The sequence below is a fragment of the Falco biarmicus genome, chromosome 3 (assembly GCF_023638135.1).
Source record: "Falco biarmicus isolate bFalBia1 chromosome 3, bFalBia1.pri, whole genome shotgun sequence".
NCBI lineage: Eukaryota > Metazoa > Chordata > Aves > Falconiformes > Falconidae > Falco > Falco biarmicus.
Genome location: NC_079290.1, coordinates 25,575,105 through 25,598,797, shown reverse-complemented (window position 1 = coordinate 25,598,797; position 23,693 = coordinate 25,575,105). Strand labels below are relative to the sequence as shown.

General features: G+C 37.2%; 1 protein-coding gene across 1 annotated transcript in view; it reads right to left on the bottom strand.

Moving 5' to 3' along the window:
• The window catches only part of ANGPT1 (angiopoietin 1), a 171,630-nt gene that overhangs the window by 59,582 nt on the left and 88,355 nt on the right, over positions 1-23,693 (bottom strand). Inside the window, exons 4-5 of the mRNA XM_056332771.1 lie at positions 22,529-22,761; positions 5,544-5,671 (exon numbers count right to left, since the gene is read on the bottom strand). Of these exons, the coding sequence (XP_056188746.1) occupies positions 5,544-5,671; positions 22,529-22,761 (361 nt within the window). The remainder of the gene's footprint in view (positions 1-5,543; positions 5,672-22,528; positions 22,762-23,693) is intronic.

Below are 23,693 nucleotides of genomic sequence, written 5' to 3'. Positions count from 1 at the left end.
AAATGAGGGGGTTTTCATACTAAAATATAATACAATACCTATAAAAATACTTTGATGTTTTCTGAATAATATAGCAAATTAAAAGAGAAAACTGCACAGTTGAAAGAGAGATTTACCAGCAACACATTATTCACTAGCCATCACTGTGGTCTGGCACTTTCCAAGGTGGTAGACAAAAACACCTGCCATATTAACAGGAGTGCCAAGCTGATTATAAATGTTCACTGTGCACAGCTCTAGCCAACAAATGTCCTGGACTGGCTTCTGTCCCAAACAAGGTCAAGGCATTCAGCCATTAAATACCTTTTACCGAGTTCTGATTTTTAACCCTCTGCCAGAAAAGTAAAGGATGAAGAAAAGTGACTTTAAATTTCTATGCATCTCTACATTCTGAGTTTATTCTCAATAAAATAACTTCATTTAGATTAAAAGACCATCCACAGCATTGCACTTTTGCCCTTCCTTAAATGCATGGGTAAAAATACTCAAGCTCCTAAAAGGCATACATGAGATTATTTATATATATATCTTAAAATCATGGAATCATTTAGGTTGGAAAAGACCTATGAGATCATCAAGTACAACCATTAACCCAGGACTGTCAAGTTCATCACTAAACCATGTCCCTAAGCATGGGACATAAAAAAAATGTTTTTTAAACACCTCCAGGGATGGTGATCCCACCACTTCCCTGGGCAGCCTGTTCCAATGATTGACCGTCCTCTCAGTGAAGGAAATTTTCCTAATAGCCAACCTAAACCTCCCCTGATGTAATTTGAGGGCATTTCCTCTTGTCCGGTTGTTTGTTTTCTGAGAGAAGAGACTGATCCCCACCTGCCTACAGCGTTCTTTCAGACAGTTGTAGAAAGCAATAAGGTCCCCCCTGTGTCTCCTTTTCTCCAGACTAAACAACCCCAGTTGCTCAGCTGCTCCTCATAAGACTTTTGCTTCAGACCCTTCACCAGCTTCATTGCCCTTCTCTGGACACACTCCAGAACCTGTTTTCCTCTTGAACAGAGGGGCCAAAAAGGGAGCACAGTATTCAAGGTGTGGCCTCACTAATGCCGAGTACAGCGGGAAAAGAACTTCCTTTGTCCTGCTGGCTACAGTTTCACATACAAGCCAGGATGCTGTTGGCCTTCTTGGCCACCTGGGCACACTGCTGGCTCATGTTGAGATGGCTGTCAACCAGCACCCCCAGGGCTTTTTCTTCCAGGCAGCTTTCCAGCCGCTCTTCCCCATGCCTGTAGCATTGTGTGGGGTTGTTGTGACCCAAGTGCAGGACCCGGCACTTCTCCTTGTTGAACCTCATACAACTGGCCTCAGCCCATCAATCCAGCATGTCCAGATCCCTCAGCGGAGACTTCCTACATGCAAGCAGATCAATACCACCCTTCAACTTAGTATCATCTGCAAATTTACGAGGATGCACTCAATCCCCTCATCCAATCATCAGTAAAGATATTAAATGGGATGGGCCCCAGTACTGAGCTCTGGGGAACACCACTTGTGACCAGCTGCAGCCTGGATGTAACTCCATTTACTACCACTCATTGGGCTCAGCTGTTCAGCCAGCTTTTAATCCAGAATGGAGAACACCTGTCCAAGCCATGAGCACCCAGTTTCTCCAGAAGAATGCTGTGGGAGATGGTGTCAAAGGTTTTACTGAAGTACCAGGAGACATCATCCACAGCCTTCCCCTCATCCACTAAGGCAGCTTGTCTTGTCATAGAAGGAGATCAAGTTAGTCAAGGAGGGTGTGATCCCTTGGTTTTACTGCAAGCGCCACGTGACAGTACTCAGGATGATCTTCATAACCTTCCCCAACACCAAGGGGAAATTGACAGACTGTTGTTCCCTGGATCCTTCCTGCCCTTATGGTAGATGGGCGTCTTCTGGGATCTCTCCAGTTACCCAGGACTGTTGATAAATGATGGAAAGTATCTTGGCAAGCTCCTCCACCAGCTACCTCAATACCCTCAGACTGATCCCACCCATCCCCATAGACTTGTGCATGTCTAAGTAGAGCAGCAGGTCACTAAGTGTTTCCCCTGAATTACAGGGACTTCATTCTGCTCCTCCTCATCCCTGTCTTCTAGCTCAGGGGGCTGAGTACCCAAAGAGTAGCGTAGCTGGTCTTACTATTAAAGACTGAGGCAAAGAAGGCGTTAAGTACCTCAGCCTTTTCCTCATCCTTTGTAGCCATGTTCCCCGCAGCATCCAATAAAAGATGCAGATTATCCTTGGCCCTCCTGTTGTTTCTAATGTATTTGTAAAAACATTTTTTTTTATCTTTTATGGCAGTGGCCAGCCTGAGTTCTAGCTGGGCTTTTACCTCTCTAATCATCACCTTGCATAACCTCGTGACATTGTTACTGTCCTCCTGAGCTGCCTGCTCCTTATTTCAAAGGTGGTAAAGTCTCCTTTTTTCCCTGAGTTCCAGCCAAAGCTCTCTGTTCAGCCTGGCTGGTGTTCTTCCCTGCCAGCTCATCTTTCATCGGCCTGCTCCTGCCCCTTTAAGACTACCTTCTTGAAGAATGTCCAGCCCTCCTGGGCCCCTTGGCCTGTCAGAGCTATTACCCAAGGGACTTTGTCAACCAGGCTCTTAATCAGGTCAAAGTTGGCCCACCATAAGTACAAGGCAGCAGTTCTGCTGACCCTCATCCTTCTCCAAGCATCAAAAATTCTGTCATTTCATGATAGCTATGTCCAAGGCATCTTTTGACCACCACAGCACCCAGCAGTCCTCCCCTGTTTTTTAGTACAGTGCACTCAGAAGTTGGTAGAAGTCATGCTTGTGAAGGCATTAGAGGAGATAGCAAAAGTCAAATACATTGTTCCAAGGGGACAATGGAGGTTCTGTGTGCACTCAGACCAGGCCCCCTGGCCTATTTCAGCTCCTGAAGGTGACATGGTTCCTTCAGCTCCAAAATGATGACAGTCTCACTCCTGCTGCTCCTCTGCTCATCAGCAGCCTCTGCTTCCCTTGTAGCTGACCCCACCTCTGCAGGGGACTGAAAGTACTCTTCTTGCCTTTGCTTTTTCTATGGCCTAGGGACAATCATTTGTCAACACCATCAGGCATTGCGCACACACACACACACATCAAAGTAAGCCAATTAATTGACTTAATACTTTAAGCCTATCTTTTCCTCTTCCCATCTCTAAAATATGGAATATTATTAAGATCCTTTTAAACAGACATGAATCATTGATTTTTGATGCAGGGCTCAAAGTCTAATGAACTAAACTAATGAACTGTTGAAGGTAGGAACATGAAAGACAAATTGCAATCTAAATTTTTAAGCATATAAAAATGAGGCGTATAAATGGTATGAAGCTGTAAGCACAGAGAGTAATTTTCTATCAATATACAAAGGTAAAACCAGTAAAAAACTAGAAGGGACAGTAACATTTGTATATATGAAAGAGATATTTTCTATTGAATGTCAGGATTCTAGTATATATCCTTTACAAAATATAAAAATAAATGAAGGTATATTTTTGTGACCTGAAGCATAAAATTACTATGAATGAGACTTGGCAGTGGCTGCGAGTATTACAGAAGGTAATAATATATTGGGCCTCCTAAGACATGTCAGAGTTGTGCATTGCATTGTGGCAATCCAGATAACTAAGCTGATTTTAAACAAGCAGCTACATCTCCATGGAGTACCTATCAGGATATTAGCTTGTGTCCCAGAGCAATCTAACTGTGTCAGTGTGGTGCTACCTCTAGGCTAATTAGTCCTGGCACAGTGCTGCAGTTCTGTGATTTTGAAGCTATCTCAGCTGGAGTTAGTTAGCTATCTCTGCACAGCACTACCTTGCAGACTGTTAACACAACCTTCATGTCTGAAAAACATCTGTTAAAGCAACCACACTCCTCACTTGACTAACATGAACACGCCTGGGATCAGCTCTTGCTGTGTTATCACTAGGGCAAGACAGAAACAGGTGGTAGCAGAAATGCCCTTAACACATACATGCACACATGCGCACACACACACACACACACTCTCCCCAATTTTCTTGCTAAACCAGGAAAGCGCCAGGAAAAAAATAATGCAATGATATCAGCTGAGTTGTGCTGCCTGTATTGATTGGTAGCAACATTTGAACACAGGGATAGAGTGGAAACACAGGGTGGCTTCCATAGTGTCACTGTCCTTGTATTACCAGTGAAGTACATTTAAGGTAAGCATACCAGAAGCATCAGTGCCTCAGCACTTTCAGATAATCATTGTTTTTCATTGCAAGACAGCTTCTGGGGATGGTTTATGAACTTTTTTAAGGCTAAGAAAAGCCACTTCTAATTTATACATGTAATCTAACTTTGATGTTACATCTTTGAGTGGAAGAGCTTCTACAGAACTGCTTTTAGTGTTTATGTCCTGTTCAGTAACACTTAAAGGAGACTCTGTATTTTATACATGTCTATTATTTTTCCATTCACATTCACCACAATTACATTGATCTTTGCCCATAGCACTCTCCCACCCCAATTCTACTCATGGTTTAATGAACTCTAATTCTTTAGTATATCGTAACATCTTGATATTTACATGTTTCCAAAGGACTCTAATAAACCCAAATTCAGTTCAGAAATAAGCTTTACATATCTTAATGTCATCATAAAATGACTATAGACAACAACATCAGTAAAATTTGTTATTGCCTTTTTCTGTTTGCAGGGTCACCATTTTACTGCAGTAGGAATAAACTCAGCAGACAGATGTGGTTGCCTCTCTCCTGTTTGGCCCACTTTCTAGACACCACTGTATTTTCCAGGTAATCAACCCTTAGCCTTGCTGGGGGATGATTTCAATTGTGTCCTATCAGAGGAACAGCCAACATTCCTCCAAATGTAAATTAAGCTTAGGTTATTCCCTCATGTTCCTAACTACAACTCACTCAGGTACCTTAGCAACAAAAGCCTTCCAAAAAATCAGTCTGCTTCACAGACTATTGTTTCACTTTCATCAAAAAAACCTCCCAAGGATCTTTTCTGAGAATAACAGGATTATACATGCTTCATCATTTCAAACAGTGCTAATATTCAGCATGTTGTGTTCTTTACAGCCAAAACCACTCTTCCCTGCTCCCTGCAAGAGAAACAGGATTTTTTTAAATCTTTATCTTTAAAAACTACTCATTTTGCTATTTATTTCCCTGTGCTACCAGGTAATCCCCCCCATCAGCTTCCTCGTAGCACTTTACTAATGCTCTTCTAAACTTTATCACAGATTTATTTGCCACCATAGTCTGATTCAACTGAACTTGTCGAGTGGGAAAGAGTCAACTATGAGTGTACGTTGGAATGTAGAAAGGTTTCTCTGTCAGCAAGAAAGAAGAATGTCTGCAATAATACAGTTTATCATTTTCTTCATGCTATTATTTTTTTTTCAAAACTGAATATAGCCCAGGTTATTTATACCAGTACAACGTTTTGCAGAATGAGAACTTCAATAAAGGCTCCAAATACTCCTTTAAGGCCAGAGCAACATCACATTAACAAACAAGTAAATAAAACAGATATTTACCTTTTTAGGATCTGACACATTGTTAATATAAATAGTGTAGACCCCACTTTTGTTAAAACCAGATTGGTACACATCTGCGCAGTCTCTGAATGGCTTTTCTTCTTCCTTTTTTGCATTCTTTAGTAAAACTGCAAAACAAAAAACAGCTTAAGTTACAACAGCAATCTTATGCATTTCTGTATCAAGGAAGTCTACTTTTGCACACTGTATTCCTTTTAAACATACACAGTACTATGGTCCTTACAGTTAGTGCATTTGGTAAATTCTATTAAAGAACTATTGTGACACTTTCAGGCAGATGGCAGACTAAGCACCAGCAGAAGACATGATGCTAAACATGACTAAAATAGCTAAAGAGAGCATCCTGCCTACCAAGAGGCGAACACAGTGCATTCCTTCTGAGTGCAAAGGTCTGTGCAGCTGCAGGTGTTGCCTCTGACTCAAGTTGTATCTGGGAGGTTGCCAAAGAATGCCCCAGAGATGGCACATGGAAGTGGAAAACTTGTTCAGTGTTGTGATCTGACACAGATGCTCACTTAAGACAGCAATGCAGGACCCTGGAAGGAGACAGCTTGTGCCCTTCCTCCATGAAGTACTGGCTTTTGAGCAGCCTAGCGGCTTGAGGCAAGGAAGCTTTTTGCTTCATTTATTGGCAGAGAATAATGATTTTCATATGTACTTACATAAAAGTTGCTAGATACGATTAGTGCAAAAAAGAACAAAAATCAATGCTACTGAAGTCAGTTCTTTAGAGTCATGATTTATCTAATTTATTTTTGGCTCAGAACTGAAAACAATTAATGTTAGAACACCAGTGCAGATCTTGATCCTGTATATGACAGACAGACCACATAGATGAGTCTGGGCTGAGAAATCAGGAGGGTGAGATGCTTGAGGATACTAGTCTTGAATAACCAGGAGATTCCCTGTAGAAGGAGTAACATCTGAGGGCGTTCCTTCAGTTTCACAAACAAAAGTAGCATGACCCCACACGATACTGGAGGATATGAGTTTGTTCCAACAACACATACTTTAAGAACATCAGTATTCCCATGGAAATCCATCAGTTAACTCAGATTCTTAAAGTTAAACATGTCCTTAAGTGCCGTGCAGGGCCTGGTCCAGCACTTCATTAATCCTTACAATAAAGAAACAATATTTAAGTCTTCCAGACACACTCATCGTCTGGTGACAGACACATCTTTTTTATTTTTGGCTTGAAAGTGTGAGTTATAGGTACAAAAGGAACTACGCCTTATTCACTCTCAATGAAGTGGTCTGTGCTGCAAAACTGGTGCTTAACAGCAATGGTATGCAAAAAAGTAACAGCCTTGCACAGCATGTAGGACTATCTAGGCTATAAGATGGCATGTAGCAATGCCAAGGCTTTGTAGCGTGATATACTATCTCCCCTTTGAACACCTCAAAGCAGTATTTTAGGATGGCAAATTCCTGCCATATCAATTGGCAACAATAGCATGTCACAGATAAGGAAAGTGAGGAAGATAAAAGTTAATTGTTTTACATGAGTGTTTTATGTAAAAAGGTGAAAACAGAAAAATAGTAAGAAATCCAATCCTGAACTGTAAGAAAATCCTGCTCTCTATGTAGGCATTTCACACATATCATATTGTTTTTTCCCTTTTCTGTGTTTTATTTTGTTCTTCTAATATTTTATTTTAAGAAACAAAACCCCTTTACTTTTGATTTTCCACGTATTTGTTGCATATTTATTACTTTTATCCAACACAATCAACACAAATAAAACCTGGTTCATCAGTTGGAATATAAATGGCTTTGAAATTTTGCCATATTTGGAAAAAGTAGTGCTGGCAATGCAGTAGATGACACATTCCCCTGTGAGATGGCAGGGAATGAGGTCCTCAGCAAGGTACACGTTAACAGTGTACTCTCAAAGGTGCCATTTTTTAGATAAGACAGAACTGAGGCCTTCATGATTAGTGTTAATTAAAGATTTTATGGTACTTTCCTGTAAGCAGATGGTGTTAGTATCAGTGGCCAAAGTCCAACTTGAATAATTACTTGGGGCCGGAGCCAAAGCCTAGAGGAATTAAAGCAAAGCCTCTCGTTGATTTCAGGGGGCTTTAGATTAGATCCATTCTTCCTGGCCTGAATTTTTCTAATGCTGTTGTTTCAACTGTAGACATCAGTCTCTCCTCTCTAAAAAAATTATTTAGTTGTGCAGAGGCAGTGTTCATTTCCCTGAGTCTTAAAGTACTTATATTTTAATATCTATATGTAGAGATATTATCTTACATCTATTTAACTCTTATACATACATTGAAAACCAATTGGAAATAGCTACTTAAGAGTCAATCGAGGAAATTTGAATTTGGTTTCTTTTTAACTGAAAGTTAGACAAATGAATGGTTATACATGAGTATACCTTAAAGGTATGAGTCTATGCTAAAGGTCATATTATTTAAATTTCAAACAAGATAAGATTTTAATTTCAAAGTAATTAGAATTAGATTTGAAAATAATTTTCTAAGGAGATGGATCTCTAGGAAGCATACATAGAAATACATTTTTTCCTCATGCTTAAAGAAACAAACACAAATAAACCTGCCGTTGATGTAAGAGATGAAGGGGACAAGGACAGATAGATGCCATAGATATACTCAGTTCCTTCCATGCTTCCTTTCAGTATCAGACAGCTGGAATACCTGAGATCACAGACAGCAGATGTGTTAATTTCCTATAGACTAAGCAACGCAATAGCCTGCTTTTGCAGCAGTGGATTTTATTCAGCGAACCACTATAGCCAGAAGATGGCTTTCCTTGGATGCCTCTTACCCCTCCCTCATGAGTCAGTGCTCCCACTGGAAGAAAAGCTCAGCTCCTTGTGGAGGAGCTGAACTATTACAGATTGCAGCAGGATATATTAAGCGTGACTAGCACATTATTTAGTTTTTCATAACACATCAGACTGTAATTTGCAATAACAGCCCAAAGTTATCAGAAAATTAATACTCAGGAATGTTACTAGTAATGTTCCTTTAGGGTAAAATATATTTTTCCTGAGGTTTGCTATTGTTTTTCTAACTTAATATTCCATACAATTTCAAAACCACTTCTACCTACTATAGCTTGAGACTGTTTTTTCTATAATATTACATAGACCTTGAATCCTTTATACATTAAGTGAAGTTCCTGAATGATGCATTGGTTCACATATGTTTGGTGTGTAAATGTGTTTTTACAAAAGTAACAAGGCTCAAAGAAAGTAGTTCTAAAACAAAATATGTACATTTCTTTGTTCATTTTCAAGATCTTAATTGACTTTTCACAAATTTCTAATGTCAGTTTAGCTATTTTCAAATACAATGCTTACACCAAAATTTTATTTACCTGAAGAAAAAGTCTATGTCAAGCAAAATAATATTATAATTTTTTAAAGATAAACGCTTATCCAAAAATTGGACTCCTGGAGAGTTGTTTGTTTTGTTTTGTTTTTTTTTATTGTCTTTCCTGGATGAATAAACTAGTGATGAAGTCATGCTCCTTTGAAGCAATGCTGCTTAGATGGAAAATCCTGCTTTCCTGAACAGAAGGAGAATTAACAAGACAAGTAAGTTCCTCTTTCATTGCACTTCCAAAAGTCTTTTGGTTATTTTTCAGCACAATAACTTTCTCCTTGGGCTATGCTACCTGTGTTTCCCTACTTGATGATTTATTTCTTTCAATTATCAGTCTTGTGGCAGTTTCTTTTCCTTGATGCCCTGGATGATGATTTGAGTCCAGGAAATACAGAAGGTACCATCCATAACTGCCCAGAGCTCTATCAGATGGCTGCTATCACGTAGAGACAACTGCCATAGCAGTGCAACTGCTCTGTGGCCCTGTGGAGGAACAGGAACCCATATCAATGAGGTTTCTGCTAACCCACAGGCTGTGAACTGCCAGGGCTGAGCAGCTGTTCTGCTGCCTCTACCAACAGTGTATTAACCTTCATCAGAAAGCTGAGGTCAGCACCTGAGGTTGTAGCCTCTTGAGTTTTCTTAGAACAGGTTACTGGTGCTTGCAAGTGAGAGACCTCAGATATATAGGGCCTTTTCCCAAAACAATGGCCAGGGAAATACCTTAACTGATTGTTAGCTGTGTGTGCCTCTGTGTAGGGTGAAACTATTTTCCCTATCAGTTATAAAAGTAAATCAATAGTAAACAAGTTTATTACTTCCTAACAGCTATCACAAATGAAGGATGCCTGCTTTTCTGCACGTGTTTAAAGAAATACAAACTGGCTACTAAGAATAAATAACTTCTGAAATATTTAGTAACTTAAATTTCTCCTCTAGGAATATGAAATTTAAAACATACAATACCTGTATTTTTCCTGGCTGTATAAAAATTAATCTAATCTCATCTCCACTAGAAAAAAAATTTCAAAGACAATATGCTTGATTTTTTTAATTGAGTTTTCTGATTGTTTTTGAGAAAATGAAGAGGCTATCTCATTGCTTTTCAAGTCTTTGTCAGGTTTTTGGTGAATGAATAGTGCAGTTTGTCTGTAAGCAGTGAAGAATGTTAAATTGCAGTTCATTATGTTGACTGAATCCATGAAATCACATTCATATTTACTAAGTTATTTAAGAGCTAACTGCCATGTTTGTGAAATCAGTTGAGACTGAGTTAATGACTAGTCTTAGGTCCTTTAGTGATACCGTCAGCAAATGAAAGGCAGCTGTTGGGTTTTTTACATGATAATGACTTATTTGGACAGATACACAGAGATTTCTGCAGTGTCTTAGTGAATTATTATATTTTTGTTGTTTTAATGAATCTGATTTTCTTATAGGACATTATAACCACTATACATACCAGAAGATACTTTAAAAATACTTCATGCTTTTGAAGCCAAAGAAGTGTCTATCCAAATCTTACTGGCAAGTATAATTGACCTAAATTTTAGCTGCTCTATCAAAAGCATCTGAGGTGGAAATTTCTGTCCCCAGACGGGCAGCTTCTAAAAGATCAAAAAAGAGGTTGCAAACTGATGGTTTTTACCTACATCTGTAGCATTTCAGAACAGGTAGTTTCTATCTAGATCCAGATGGCAAATACATTTTGCCTTGATCTTGTCATTGTTCCATATACATGGTGGGGAATCCTACATTTTTATAGGAGACCCTGTATCTCTGACCTCTTTCTCAGCCATTTGGGTGCAGCTGCTGTGCACCACCACAGTTCCAGTTATGATGGCAAATAGTGCCTGGCTCATGAAGAATCAAATGAGGAACAGTTTGTTAAAAGTTATCAAAAGGATGTCAGTCAAATATCCCCAGTGAGGAGGCCTGGAACATGACCCGCACATGTATATATGCTCTCAGACTTAGCAGCAGGAACCACAAACAGATCTGACAGAGAAAGGGTGAAGATTATTTTTGTTTTGAGAAGGAAAAATATGCATAGAGTTACAGCCACTCAGTTTTTGCTGACTTAGAGCCAGAGGTGTAGTCTGTTGTTTCACTGGCCTAGTTTTGCATATACCAACCTCCGCTTGAGAACAAACGTTAAACTGTGACCCAATAGCTGGCTGTGACATCCAACTATTCCCTGAAACAAGACAACAATGTAGCTACACAGTTGTGCTGCAAATGTTACACAAACCACAGCGAAAGGCACAAACCTGGAGGCTGACTTCAACTCAGATATGCTGTCCAGATAACCACAGTGTTGCCTACAAACTAAAATCATAGCCATGTAAGAATATTTTTGTCCCTATCAAAAAGAACTTGAAAAGTACATTTTCTGGATTCTAGTTTGTCCAGGTACATAATGCATACTATGTGTTTTTCCTCTCCAAAAAGTATTTCTGGATTATTAAAGCTATCACCATCACCCAATCAAGCCAATGTGAAAAAGAATTAGAAAATTACAATCAATTGAGATGTATGTAATTTTAAAAATATTGCAGTTACTTGTTAATTAAAACATCAGGAACTTTTAATGCATCTAACTAGTTAAGTATAAGTTTTAAATGTGAACTTACATGCACTTAATATCCAATTCTAAATTATTGTAAAGACAAACTAACACCACCTGATTCAAAACTTTTTCCAATGACAGTTTTACTTCCTCCTATATTAATACTAGTTTCATCTCCAAAAAGTCTGTATATAATCTTAAAAAAACAAAAGGGGTGATATTAATATGAAAGCTGCTTCTGGAGTACATCAGCCTCCTCAGATAAATCCTTGTTGTGCATGCTTATGTACTCACATTTGTTTATTAGGGAGATGACAGAATGTTTAGGAGTGGAGTTTGGACATATATTCTCCTTCCAGCATACATTCACCAAAATGCTTTTCAAAGTTATATTTCTTTGTGAGATTGCTCTGAATCTGACATAAAGAGCTGGCCAAAGGCAAATTGGGGGAAAAAATGTTCATTTTGACATACTGGAATAAAATATTTCTGTTCTGGCAAATTTGCTCCATAATCAAGTTCATAGATTATAAATTTGCAGATTCTCATTTATAAAAATGTATTGTCAAGGCTCCCATTAGTCCCAAATGAAGTTATAGCAGCAGCTATACCAGGTTACTTTGCTCCTCCAGCCTCTTCAATGTCCAATCTCTAGCATCAGATACCCTAAAAGTCATAGGGCTTCCTCACCAGACTTGATCTTTTAACCCTCACTGCTCTTCTGTTTTCTTCTTTGCTTGAACCCTCATAATTACTTTTTTTCTTCCTATTTTCTTTTTCCTTTAGGCCCGTCCTTTCCCAGGAGAACCCTAAGTTTTTGCAAGGGCTGGGCTAACACCGGGCCCAGAAAAGTCTTCGGTAAGAACAGATGTCCAAAGCAGATGACTGGAGAACAGCATAAGAGCAGGCAGGCATATCCAGGAATTTACAACATAGATGCTTCCTCTGCCAGATATAATATCTGTATGTTTAATGGGCTTTGCAAGAACTTTCTTCCATGGCTTTTGCCAGTTTCTTTTTTGAAGCCACATGAAGTCAGTGTCCCATACCGAGGAACTCAACACACGTACCATGTGAAGACAATCTGCCAATGTTCCTTTAAACCAGTGTATTTCATCTGTTCTTAGCTGAAAGTGTCAGTAATTCTGCATCCATGCTAAGAGTTCTTCTGCATTCTCTTTCTATTATCTTTTGCATTGTCTGAAGTATCTCTCATATGCTTAATGAATGCTTTCACATCTTTGATCACCTGTCTTTGTAGCTTTTTCCATATTTTTTTTTTTGGGGGGGAGGGTGTTTGGGGTTTTTTTGAGTTGTGGGGTCTGATATTTTATACAGTATTAGAGCACATCATTAATTATATTGTAGTAGATTTTTTTTCTGATTTCCTTTCTGTTCCTTTGTAATAATTTATAAAATACTATTTTCGTTTAAACCAGTAACAGGCAGGTAGCACCTCCTGTGTCTTTCATTCAAGATTTCCTTGGGAGCTCACCTTGCATTTACATGGGTATTCTAAAAAGCAGGAGAAAGCATAACTCTAGAATTCCTTCCTCAGGCATGCTCATCTGCTCAACGATTAGAATGGGAAACACTGGCCTTCATTTAAGTGTTCAGAGCTTATGACAGTATAAGTCTATAAACATGTATCACACATTTTTAATTTCTAAGGGGCACTTAGTCATAACCCAAAACCCAGTGCAATGCAGGATGTTACTTAAAGGCAGTGCTGCTCTTTCCATTTCTGTTGGTTATAGACTGCCTCCATAGCCACAGAATGAATAGCTAATAGGAGATCTGGCAGAAAGTGTTTTGGTTTGGCATAGCTGGGGAGCAGGGGAGGCAGGCTTTGGGGTTTTTTGTTTGATTGATTTACTGTTTTGTTGTGGTTGTTTTGTATCTTTGCTTGTTATAGTTTTATTATTCCGCTGCAGCAGCTCAATGATCTGATTCATCCTATGACCCTACAATCACTAGACTGGATGGAGAAGTGTAAGGATTTTTGTGTCTAAGGAGCAATGACAAAAGCAAAAATAGCCCCTTAACTATCAACCCCTAGCCCTATATGACTGCATGCATACCACCTACTGCATGTGGGAGGCCTGAACGGATGTTCAAACCTCTCTTAAGTGCAACTCAGCATAACTACCATACCATTGGAAACAAAGTTAGCAGGACTACGATGATTCTATGGGCCTAGGAACTAGTCCAGTCCCAGATTCATTAGGAACACTGAAGTTCATTACATATCAGAGTTTCAGATCCATATTTTTAAGGTAGGGAGGAAAGAGACAAGGTGTAGCCAATTAGATGCTTCACATTAACATTTACAGAAATGTTTTAGCAGCTAACAGAATATTACTTTTCCCTCCCACACACCATCTAAGAGTCTGAAGTGGGAAAGGCAAACAATTGCATAGCAAGAGCACTCAAGCTATCCAACTACTTATTAAATAAATCATCTATAGCAGAATTTCCCTCCCGTAGTGCTGCAGAAATTTACTCGGTCTTGAAAATGGCATTAGTGTAGTGAGCTTTCACCCTCTCCAGGGCATAATTATTTGCTACCTAATAAATTATCAATAGTTATCAAGTTTGTTTCCCAATAAATCCAGCCTTAGTGACTGGTAACAACAATAATACTTCGATTCACTGTGCATTTGAAAGACATCACTTAGGAATACCAGAAAGTCGTCCTCATTAGTGAGCTGAAATAGAATGCCTTATGGTCCATTTACAACGAGATAAAGACACTTAATTATCCAGCTGCAATATAATTCCTTAAGAGTTTCTGCTTGAGACAGCAGTTTTGTGAGTAACCAGCCATTCACTGAGATGAGAACTAAAGAAGTCTTTCACAAACTGCTACAAGAGAGCTTAAGCCACCGGCTTTACTTAATATTTCTAGCGTCCATATTTTTTTAATTGGTTTATATTTTTCCACACAGGCACCCTAGTGTGTTTCCAGCTGAAGAATGGTATGCATACAAAGAAACTTTTCACTAACAAGCTATTTAGGTGACACCAACAGTGTTATTAATTGGTTTCTATAAGCTGATATCCCTTGTAATATCTTTGGTGTGAGTGAATAACACCATTTTCACAAAGCAGAGTGAAAAAGGATTTGGCACTGACATATTCTGTAGGAATGAGGGTGCCTAATTGATTTCAATATTAACAAACAAGAATTTAAATGTAAAAATATGTACTTGAAGTATTCTTTTTTCAATGCTAATAAATATTGACCTCCTGCCATAACCATCAACAAGTTAATAGGGATAAAATACGGGAATCCCCAGTTCTGTTTTGAAGAATTTAAATATTTTCCCACTGACATAGATTTCAAATGCTGCACACTCAAATTTACATATTTCAGTACTGAATCTATTAAACCACAGCCTACCTTGATCCTACCTAATATATTTTGTTGCATTTTGTTATACAGCATAACTTGGAAATGAAGGTATCCTTGCCTAAGCAAAGTATGAGAAGACTTTTTATATCATGATGATTTGGAATTAATATTGTTATTTATTTAGTTTTATAGAAATAAAGAATATGAAATTAATCTCTCCCAGTGTAGATACAAATCATATAAACAGCAGCACTAGTATCATCACTCTTTAACAGGTAACATGGAGAAAAAAGGTACTTGCAGATGAAATTCACCTCATCCTAAGACAACTCACTTGACAGGAGTGCCTTTGTTGACTCTAGATTAAAGGAAGTCCAGAACAGGGCTCTACATTTTTGCTGTAAATGTTAGGTGAGTCAGGTCAGGCTGACTCCGAAAAACTCTTACTTGTACTTTCTGAGCGTGTCTGAAAAATGCATACCAATACAGAAAATCTCCAAGGGAAACAGGAAATCTATAGCACCTGAACAGAAAAAAAAAAAAAAAGAAACACAAAGCTGATGCTGATGTGTACATTTACTGAACACCTACACCATGGTACAAAACTAACCCAGCCTCTGACTGCAGCCCCTGTAGTGCTATCTACCTCAGTGGGTCCATGTGCTCAGTCAGATTCAACTGCAGTAAGGGTAAGAGGACCCATCTTCTGTGACACTAAGGGCAAAATTAAGGTTTAATTTTTCCTCAGTTTTCAAAATATAAATAAAGGCAGATCAAAAGGTGGAATGCATCTTTATAATACTGAGCTTTGTGAATTGTGCATGGATATTTTATGATAGTGGGCTTCTGATCTTTTTTTAAACTAAGGGTATTTCTGTTACTGCTTTAAGATGTCTTAAAAAATTATACCTCTTGCTCATAACATCTCTAAAGCAGAAGGAAGTAGACAGAAACTGAGCAAATGGATGTTTTCTGTATTCTTGAACACACATACTGATAACCTTAGCTGAAGTTATTTACTTTGATACTTCTGGGGATCGAAGTAGGACTTAATGATAGAACAAGATAAGTGTGGAACACTAGATGGCTTCAGTGCATTAAATGAGGTTTTGCTTAAAGCTCTGGTGTGGTCACCCCAACTTTGTCAAGTCTATATTTTTTAATTAATTCTTAATTAATATTAAGAAAAATAACCTTAATATAAAAATAGAATTTGTAGATGAAAATATCATTTCTTGTTATTACTTTGTGATATGTTATAGCACATTGGTAATAAAAATGCAATTTCAGCCATAAGGAAAAAATGTCTGTCACTTCATTCATGCTTTCTTTTCTTAGAACCATGATTCAAGCACACCCTTGATCCACCTCAGACCTACAGTTCGCAGCCAGAGTTGGTCAGAAACTTCTGTGCATCTAGCAAAAATCTTATTTTGTTTGCTTCTAGGCTTCAGAAGAAAAATAATAAAGTGACTGATATGCCATACGCTAGGTTTCTGTCTCATTAGTTATGTCTCATTGAAAAAAAAAATTAGCAACGTCAAGGGTGAGGTACAAACAAGAGACAAGTGTTTAAGAAATTAAAAGATATTGTTAGGGAAATACTACCAGATAAAACACACTATCACCTCAAAATATATCTCAGATGAGTACCAATATTATTCTTTCCATACACAGAAGAAAAATGACCAAGAACTGTATCATACAACCTTACTCTTCTACACTGCTGTCTAAAACATATTAGATTTAAATATCCTCACTATTGTATTCCAATATATGGCTGAATCAATATAATATAGAAAAATTGTTTTGCTGAACACAGTCCAAGCATCAAGATTTAAAATTACCTTTCAGAACACCTGAAACTGTTATTTTATCCTGGGATTCCCACTGGGGTATTTTTTGTTTTGTTTGTTTGTTTTAAATAGTAGTTTGTATTAGGTAAGGTGTCTTTGAAGTCTTTCTAATGAAACAGGCCAGCATCACTGCTGGGGCAATTCTGCTTATGTCAATAGAGATTCCCCTCTGCCTGTAACCTTCAGGTCATTTCTTTGAAGTTCTCGTTCTATTCTCACTCTCTTCACTTTAGCATAAATTTCAACATCATAACAACTGTGGTCTAAGAAGTGGAATAGACTACTTACTGTTTAATATTTTGAATAAATTAATTGCTATGCCTTTTAGAAGCATGAATTCCATTCAAATAAATTTTTGGACGTATTTTCTTTTCCTGCATAATTTTTTAAAATATGAAAACTACCCATAAACCAGAAGGTTTGTACCTTTCAGAATTGCCAGACCCACTAACCACTTCATTTGCTTCATGAATTCAATAGGCATTTGTGGGGAGGTAAATTCCTAGCATATATGTGTATTATTTGAGAATTAAGCTTAGCTTCTTGTTGACATTTAAGAGGAAGCTAATGCTTCATTTTTGTCCTACTTGGAGGTCACAAAACCAGGCATTCATGACAAAACTTTCTTTACTGTTCCATTAGATCTCTGAAGTACATAAGTTTAGACCAAACATTTTAACAAGGTACATTATCATGTAGTCTGGCATACAACATAAAAAACAGGAAAAAGAAAATAAGTTTATGGTTAAATATACTCTCCCACTGAATTTTTACATTCCCTTATCCTGTGGGTAGGAGTACTTGGGCAGCTATCCTAAGTTATGCAAATTACTTTTAACACAATAGACACTCTAGATATATTTTCTTATACTGGAATAAAAAGACAAATGTTTGAAAATACATGTGACTTTTGACTGGGCACATTTTGTGGTGTTTGGCTTGAAACATAATTTCCCACTGGACCAAAACAATTTCTGAATTACTTGGTTTGAACATGTATACACTTCTTTGATGATATATTATCTATTGCTTAACATCATTTGTAGTGTGTTTCTTGTTTTGGTTTTAGGTGTTTGTTGGGGTTTTTTTACTAATATTTGTGTGACTCTCTACTTAGCACTACATAGCCTTTTCATAAGCAATTTTTCTGATGTGGAAGCTTAGAAACTCTGTCACTAAGCTATTTACTGTGTTACAGATTTATTGTTTGACAGTGACAGCAATCTACCAAAATGATTTATCCATCCTCAGACAAATAATACCCAAAGTAGTATAAGGAATGAACACTTTAAAGAAAACAATGATCACTAAATCTTTGATGACCTTTGGAAAGAATGACATGATCTTTATCCAACTCTTATCTGCTACAGGTGATGGACTTCTACAGTCTAGGAGATAGTTATGCAGTATCTCTGTGGTGATTATTTAAACTTTCACTTCAATGTTTCTGTTTTGCCATCTTTTCATTGGGGAACAGTAAAAGTTTCAGGCATTTATATTTGAATTTGGAGATTACTTAATATTTAAAAAGTTACTTTAAATTTTCATAATTCTGAACAGTCATTTCACTTGGAAAGCTAGTGTCTGAAAGTGCTGGTTTCTTAGAAATTCTATTGTAGAAATTTATTGGCAGCCACTGCAAAGATTGTTGCCCCTGCCTAAAAAATACATAGACAATATGAAAAAAGCTATCTAACCATAGACAGAGGCCAAAATGGACACATGTGAGTCCCCATAGTATCCTGTATATATTTGACTCTCTGTAGTCTTTGTGACCTATTAGAGTGTCTATTTTAAGTATTATATGCAACTGAAATACTAGAATTGCTCACACAGGGACAGAGGTGGGTGGTACTTTGGAAACCAAACACACAAACAATTCCAATTTTTACAGGTGGCCTCCATCCCAGAAGTGGTCTGTACCAAAACTGACACTAAAAGCAGGATCTGGATTTTGTATTTAGGTTCATCTATATTTTAAAAAATTATCCTTTGCATAGCTTTTACTTTTTTCTCTCTTTCTCACTTGCCTTTATATCCTTCAGAACTTCTCCTAAAGTTTGTCTACCCACAGTGGAAGTACAAAAGCAGATTTCTTAGCATTGTCATCTATTTCTAGGGACTATGTTAGCTAAGCTTCTCAGAGTGTAAAACTATACAAAAGCAGTTTCTGTTCAGCCCTGTATCTCCACACTATTCTGCTATATTATTCACAGACTCCTAGCAGGCAAACTTCTGAAAGTTTCCCAACTTATTTAATCTAAAAATAAAACTTCTGATATTATTTCATTACTGGTAGAAATTTACCTCATGTTTTGTAATAAAAAAGCAAGGGTTATACCAGCTTCATTTCAAAGGAAGCTGTTTAGCTGTATTATTTTATAAAAAATAGTTTTAAAAATACTAATTTCAGTTTCACAAATTGGAAAACCCAGAATACTATGACTTTTGCAAGGAAGAATAAATTTTTCCTGGTTTTGACTTATCTTGGGGGAGATTTTTAGGTTTCTGGATATGGATAATAGTTTTAAAAATATATATGTATACCTGTAACATAAAATATATTTACTTATTTATGGTGGAAAATCCAAAAAAGGTACTTAAAGCCATTCTCAAAATACCACAGGGTTTAGGCATACTTTGCAATTCCTCTCAGTTCTTCTTTTCATCCTTAGGAAGTTACTCATCTTTGACAATCTGTCCTAGATTTGATGCCTTGCTTAGGCTGCACTTTCTTTCAAAGATGAGTGTCCCTAGTTAAAAGCCTGAACTTTTTAAAAGAACCCATCCTTTGCTAGCGCTTCAGCTTTCTAATAATTAAAAAAATCTTTATCTAGCAACCTATACTTAACTTAATCAAGTACTTTTGTCTTTTTCAAGATCTTTATCAAGATCTTTTATCAATGGAAAATATCTCAATATTACTGGCTGTTCCCTTTCTCCCTACCATTGGTTATTTTATATACTTCCATAACAGAATCCCACATACCTTCTTTCCCATCTAATAATTCTGTATGTTACAGCTGTCTCTCCTCATATGGAAATCGTTCCAGGTCTCTAATTATTTCCATTGTCCTATTCTCTTCTGGATTATTTCCATTTCTGCTATATCACTTATGAAATTAAATGACTGAGAGTTACCAAAGCATAAGACAGAAGGAGTGTCACTGATTTATGTATCACATTTTGTTATTCTCTATCTCCCAATAAACACCAGTTCTCACAGCATATTTTATGTTTTGAATTTTCGGGCACACATAAAGACTTGTGTAAGACTATCTAAACTTCATATTTTTGTGTGAATTTAAAGTAGCTCTGGTGGTACTTCCCAGCATGCATACCTTTCCATGTTCAACATATATTTGCACAAACTGAAGCTGGTATTAATTTTTGGTACAACCAAATGCTATAGTATTCAGCCTTCATTAGAGTGGTCTTGTGCTCCAGGATAATATTATTATTTTAACTTAAGCTGTCTGGCTCCTTTTCCCAGCTGTGAATGTACTTACCAAAAATGTCGGACAGCTAGACTTAGACAGTAATAGGAAACATTTCTGCAATTATTTATCTTGAAATTATTCTATTTAAATAAAAAAGGTATCCAAGGAAAATCCTGAACATGTTAATACAGAAAAGGTAATGGAGTCCAAAATCAAGGGTTTGAGTCAGGTTATTAAGATTATATTTAGGCATTTAAATGTGCTGAGCATATTTTGCTTCCACAGTTCCTCAAAAGTAAAAAAAAACTACTGAAGATTCAGGTTTTCAGGCACCTGAATTTGTACCCAGGAGCCCAATTTGATGGAAAATTCAGGTTTTTGGGCACCTGAATTTGTACCTAGGAGACCAATTTGAAACACCAACTTCTGTAATCCTCACTCAAAGTTTTTATAAGAAGCAGCTGAGGAAACTAAGTTTAGGAAAAATGTTGGTTTGTAGGGTTTTTTTGTGGGTTTTTTTTTGTTTGAATCAAATTCAAAATTGTTAGAAAATCTTTCTAAGCTTAAAAAGAACTTGCAGAAAATCTCTGTATGAGAATAATATTTCTTTCATTTTGATATTAATTTTAAAGTCCTCCTGAGCTCTATTATAACACTGAACACAGCTTTGCCAGGTTTCTTTGCCAAAAGACCATAAAACATAATAAAAGATTTGCATTGCATCACAATGTTTCTCTACTGATATGAGAACAGTCTACTATGAAAGACGTTACTTAATTCAAAATGCTGGGGAACTATATAACAGAATAAGCAGAAGGGAACATTCAGAATGAACATGAGGGGAAAAAAGTTGTTTTTTAAAAAAAAAAAATAGTCTATCAGCACAGGCCCAAGCATGCAACACTTCCAAAGGAAGAGATGCAATCCTCATCACTGGAGCAGTTTAGATTTAAGCCACACAAGTTGCATGGGAATATACAGCAAAGAGGAAACTCACAGTGCCTTGAGCTGAATCATTTGAATGATCTAAGATGTCTTCTGCCTCTTAAACAGAGTATTGAATAATGACGCATGTGACAATGTTTTGATTGGTGTGATGGGATCGTTATTTGGGGGGTTTGTTCGGGTTTTGTTCTTTTGGGGGTTTAGATAATTTATGGCACTAGAATTGCAAGGAGCAAATATACTGGACTCTTTGGACTGCTGGTACTTAACCTTGCATAGACCTCTTTCATCCATGCTTCCACACTCACTGAAGGACTAGCACAACTCACACATCTACAGTTTCTCTCTAAGTTTACCCTGTACCCTTTCTCAGAAGCATTTTCATGGCTTCTTCCCAGATGGATATTTTATTTCCTCAGCTTTCTTTCCCCCAGTACTTTTAACTCTCTGCATGCTATACCAGGCACAGTTGTTAATTGCCTTTTAGCTGTTATTCTTAACATATGCTTTTTCTCTTAAACTCTCCTTTACATTTCTTCCCTCTTTTCTGTATGACTTTTTGCCTTGTTTTTCAGAGTTACTAATTTATTCTTTTCAGTGCCCCATTTCCATCCTTTACCAGTTCTGATGAAAGGAATTTCTTTCCAGAGACATTCTGCAGTGTCTTTAGCATTTGAAAATTGAAATCCTACCTGATTTTCTTTCTCAGTCTCTGTAAGAAATCAGTTTACTAAGAAAGGCAGACTTGAGAATTGTCCTAAAGTCTTTGTCAATCCCTTCTTTCAAAGGATGCTATTTCTATCTTTTGTGTTTGTAGTTTGACTAATGCACCCAGAAACAAACAAAATACAGCAAGGCAGAAAGAAGAAAAATTACCCCTTGTTATAAATAAAATCTCATTCAAGAGAAGAGATTCATCTTGTGGATGTCTACAGCACCGTAAGTGCCTACATCCAAGTTCATTAACATTATAACCCATAAATATGTATAAAGTTCTGGGTTACTTTCCTTTATTTAGTACCCAGTTCTCTCCATTGACTGTAAAGGAAGTCTATAGCAAATTAGATACAGGCCCCTATAAAGTATAAGATCCACTGTTGGTTTGATTGTTCCCAACAGAAGGAGACACATGCTCAGCGGAACAAATCAGTATTGCTAATGTGAAGTCAATGGAATTATGGCCTACATCAGCTATGGTCAAGTACAACAATGATATTAAATTTAAAAAAAATCAAATATGGCTGACAGTACAAGGGTTGGCCCCAGCATTCTCTGAACCTTATTTGATTTGTCATTTCTCATCAGGTCTTTTGTCCTTAATTAAAATGTCTTTTTCTTTCTTGGAATAAACTCATTAAGTTTTACCTTTCCAAAAATTCAGGATTTACATCAGGAGAAATTTCTTAGTACTTCTTATGTTTTATAATGTGACTTTCTTACCTCCTTCCTTAGAACAGAGGGTGATCAGAGTGTGAACTGTATCCATCAATTCAAGCTGCTGTTTCTGCAGGACACTGTTATTGCTTGTTGCCTTGTTCAATTGCTTCTCTAGTTCCTGGATTATATAGCTTTGTCGTGTGACCAAGCTTTGTAGGTTCTCTTTTTCCTCCTTCAAAGTATCCAGCTCCTCTTTATGCCTTTCTTCCATTTCTAAAATTCGGTGCTCAAGTAAACTAAATGAAATTTTAAAAAAATATATATATATTATTTCATGCCAACATATTTATTAATACAGAAAAATAACTTTTATTTTTCATGGTAGAATTCAGTACGTAAATCATTTATTCTAAAAATGTCACATCTACAAATTCAGCCCACTGATTTTCTCTGTCAAATAGCCAAATATAACTGATCTCTAAGATTCCATTTTGTGATGTTTACATGTCATAGTACTTAAGAGTAAAGTGCATGGAACTGAATATCTAGTTGTTATACCCATCCAAGCACATGAGCAGAGGCCAGTAACACATCTGTATGTAGAAGTTAAGACAGAAAAGCCTAAGGTAAGCAAAGGAGGGAGAAGAGCAGGGCACTGAAGAGGACATAATTGGTAGTATAGACAGGTCGGTATGATAAGAGACAAAAAACGGGTAAAATAAGAACAAGTTTGTGAAGGACTTGCCACTGAACAGAAGATAAGCACTAGGAGCTATGGGGTACCATCAAGAGGTAATGAACCCACAATAAAAGTACCAGTTGATGCAGTCTGTGAAGCTGGGAAAGGAACTGTGCACCAGATAAGTGGTACATGCTTTCACATTAAGAATAGTACTGTCTCCCCAAAAGACACATCAGAAGTTTGCATTTTAAGGTAAGATTCCCTTGTTTTCCTTGAGTCTACATACATATCCCCCCACCCCCGCCTTTTCTGGTTCCACAAAAGGCTCCTCAGACAGAAAACTGCTGGGCATCATACTTCTGACCTGCTTATATTAATTTCTATAAATTATTTTACACATGTATAGAAAAACTTTCTCCTGATTAATATTCTTTTTCAGTACCCTCTCTGTCCTGGGACAGAAGTGTACAATTTACCAAGATCAAAGGCATATCAAATTATATTTAGAAAAATAGAAAAGCTGTAGACATAAAGGACAGCTAATAT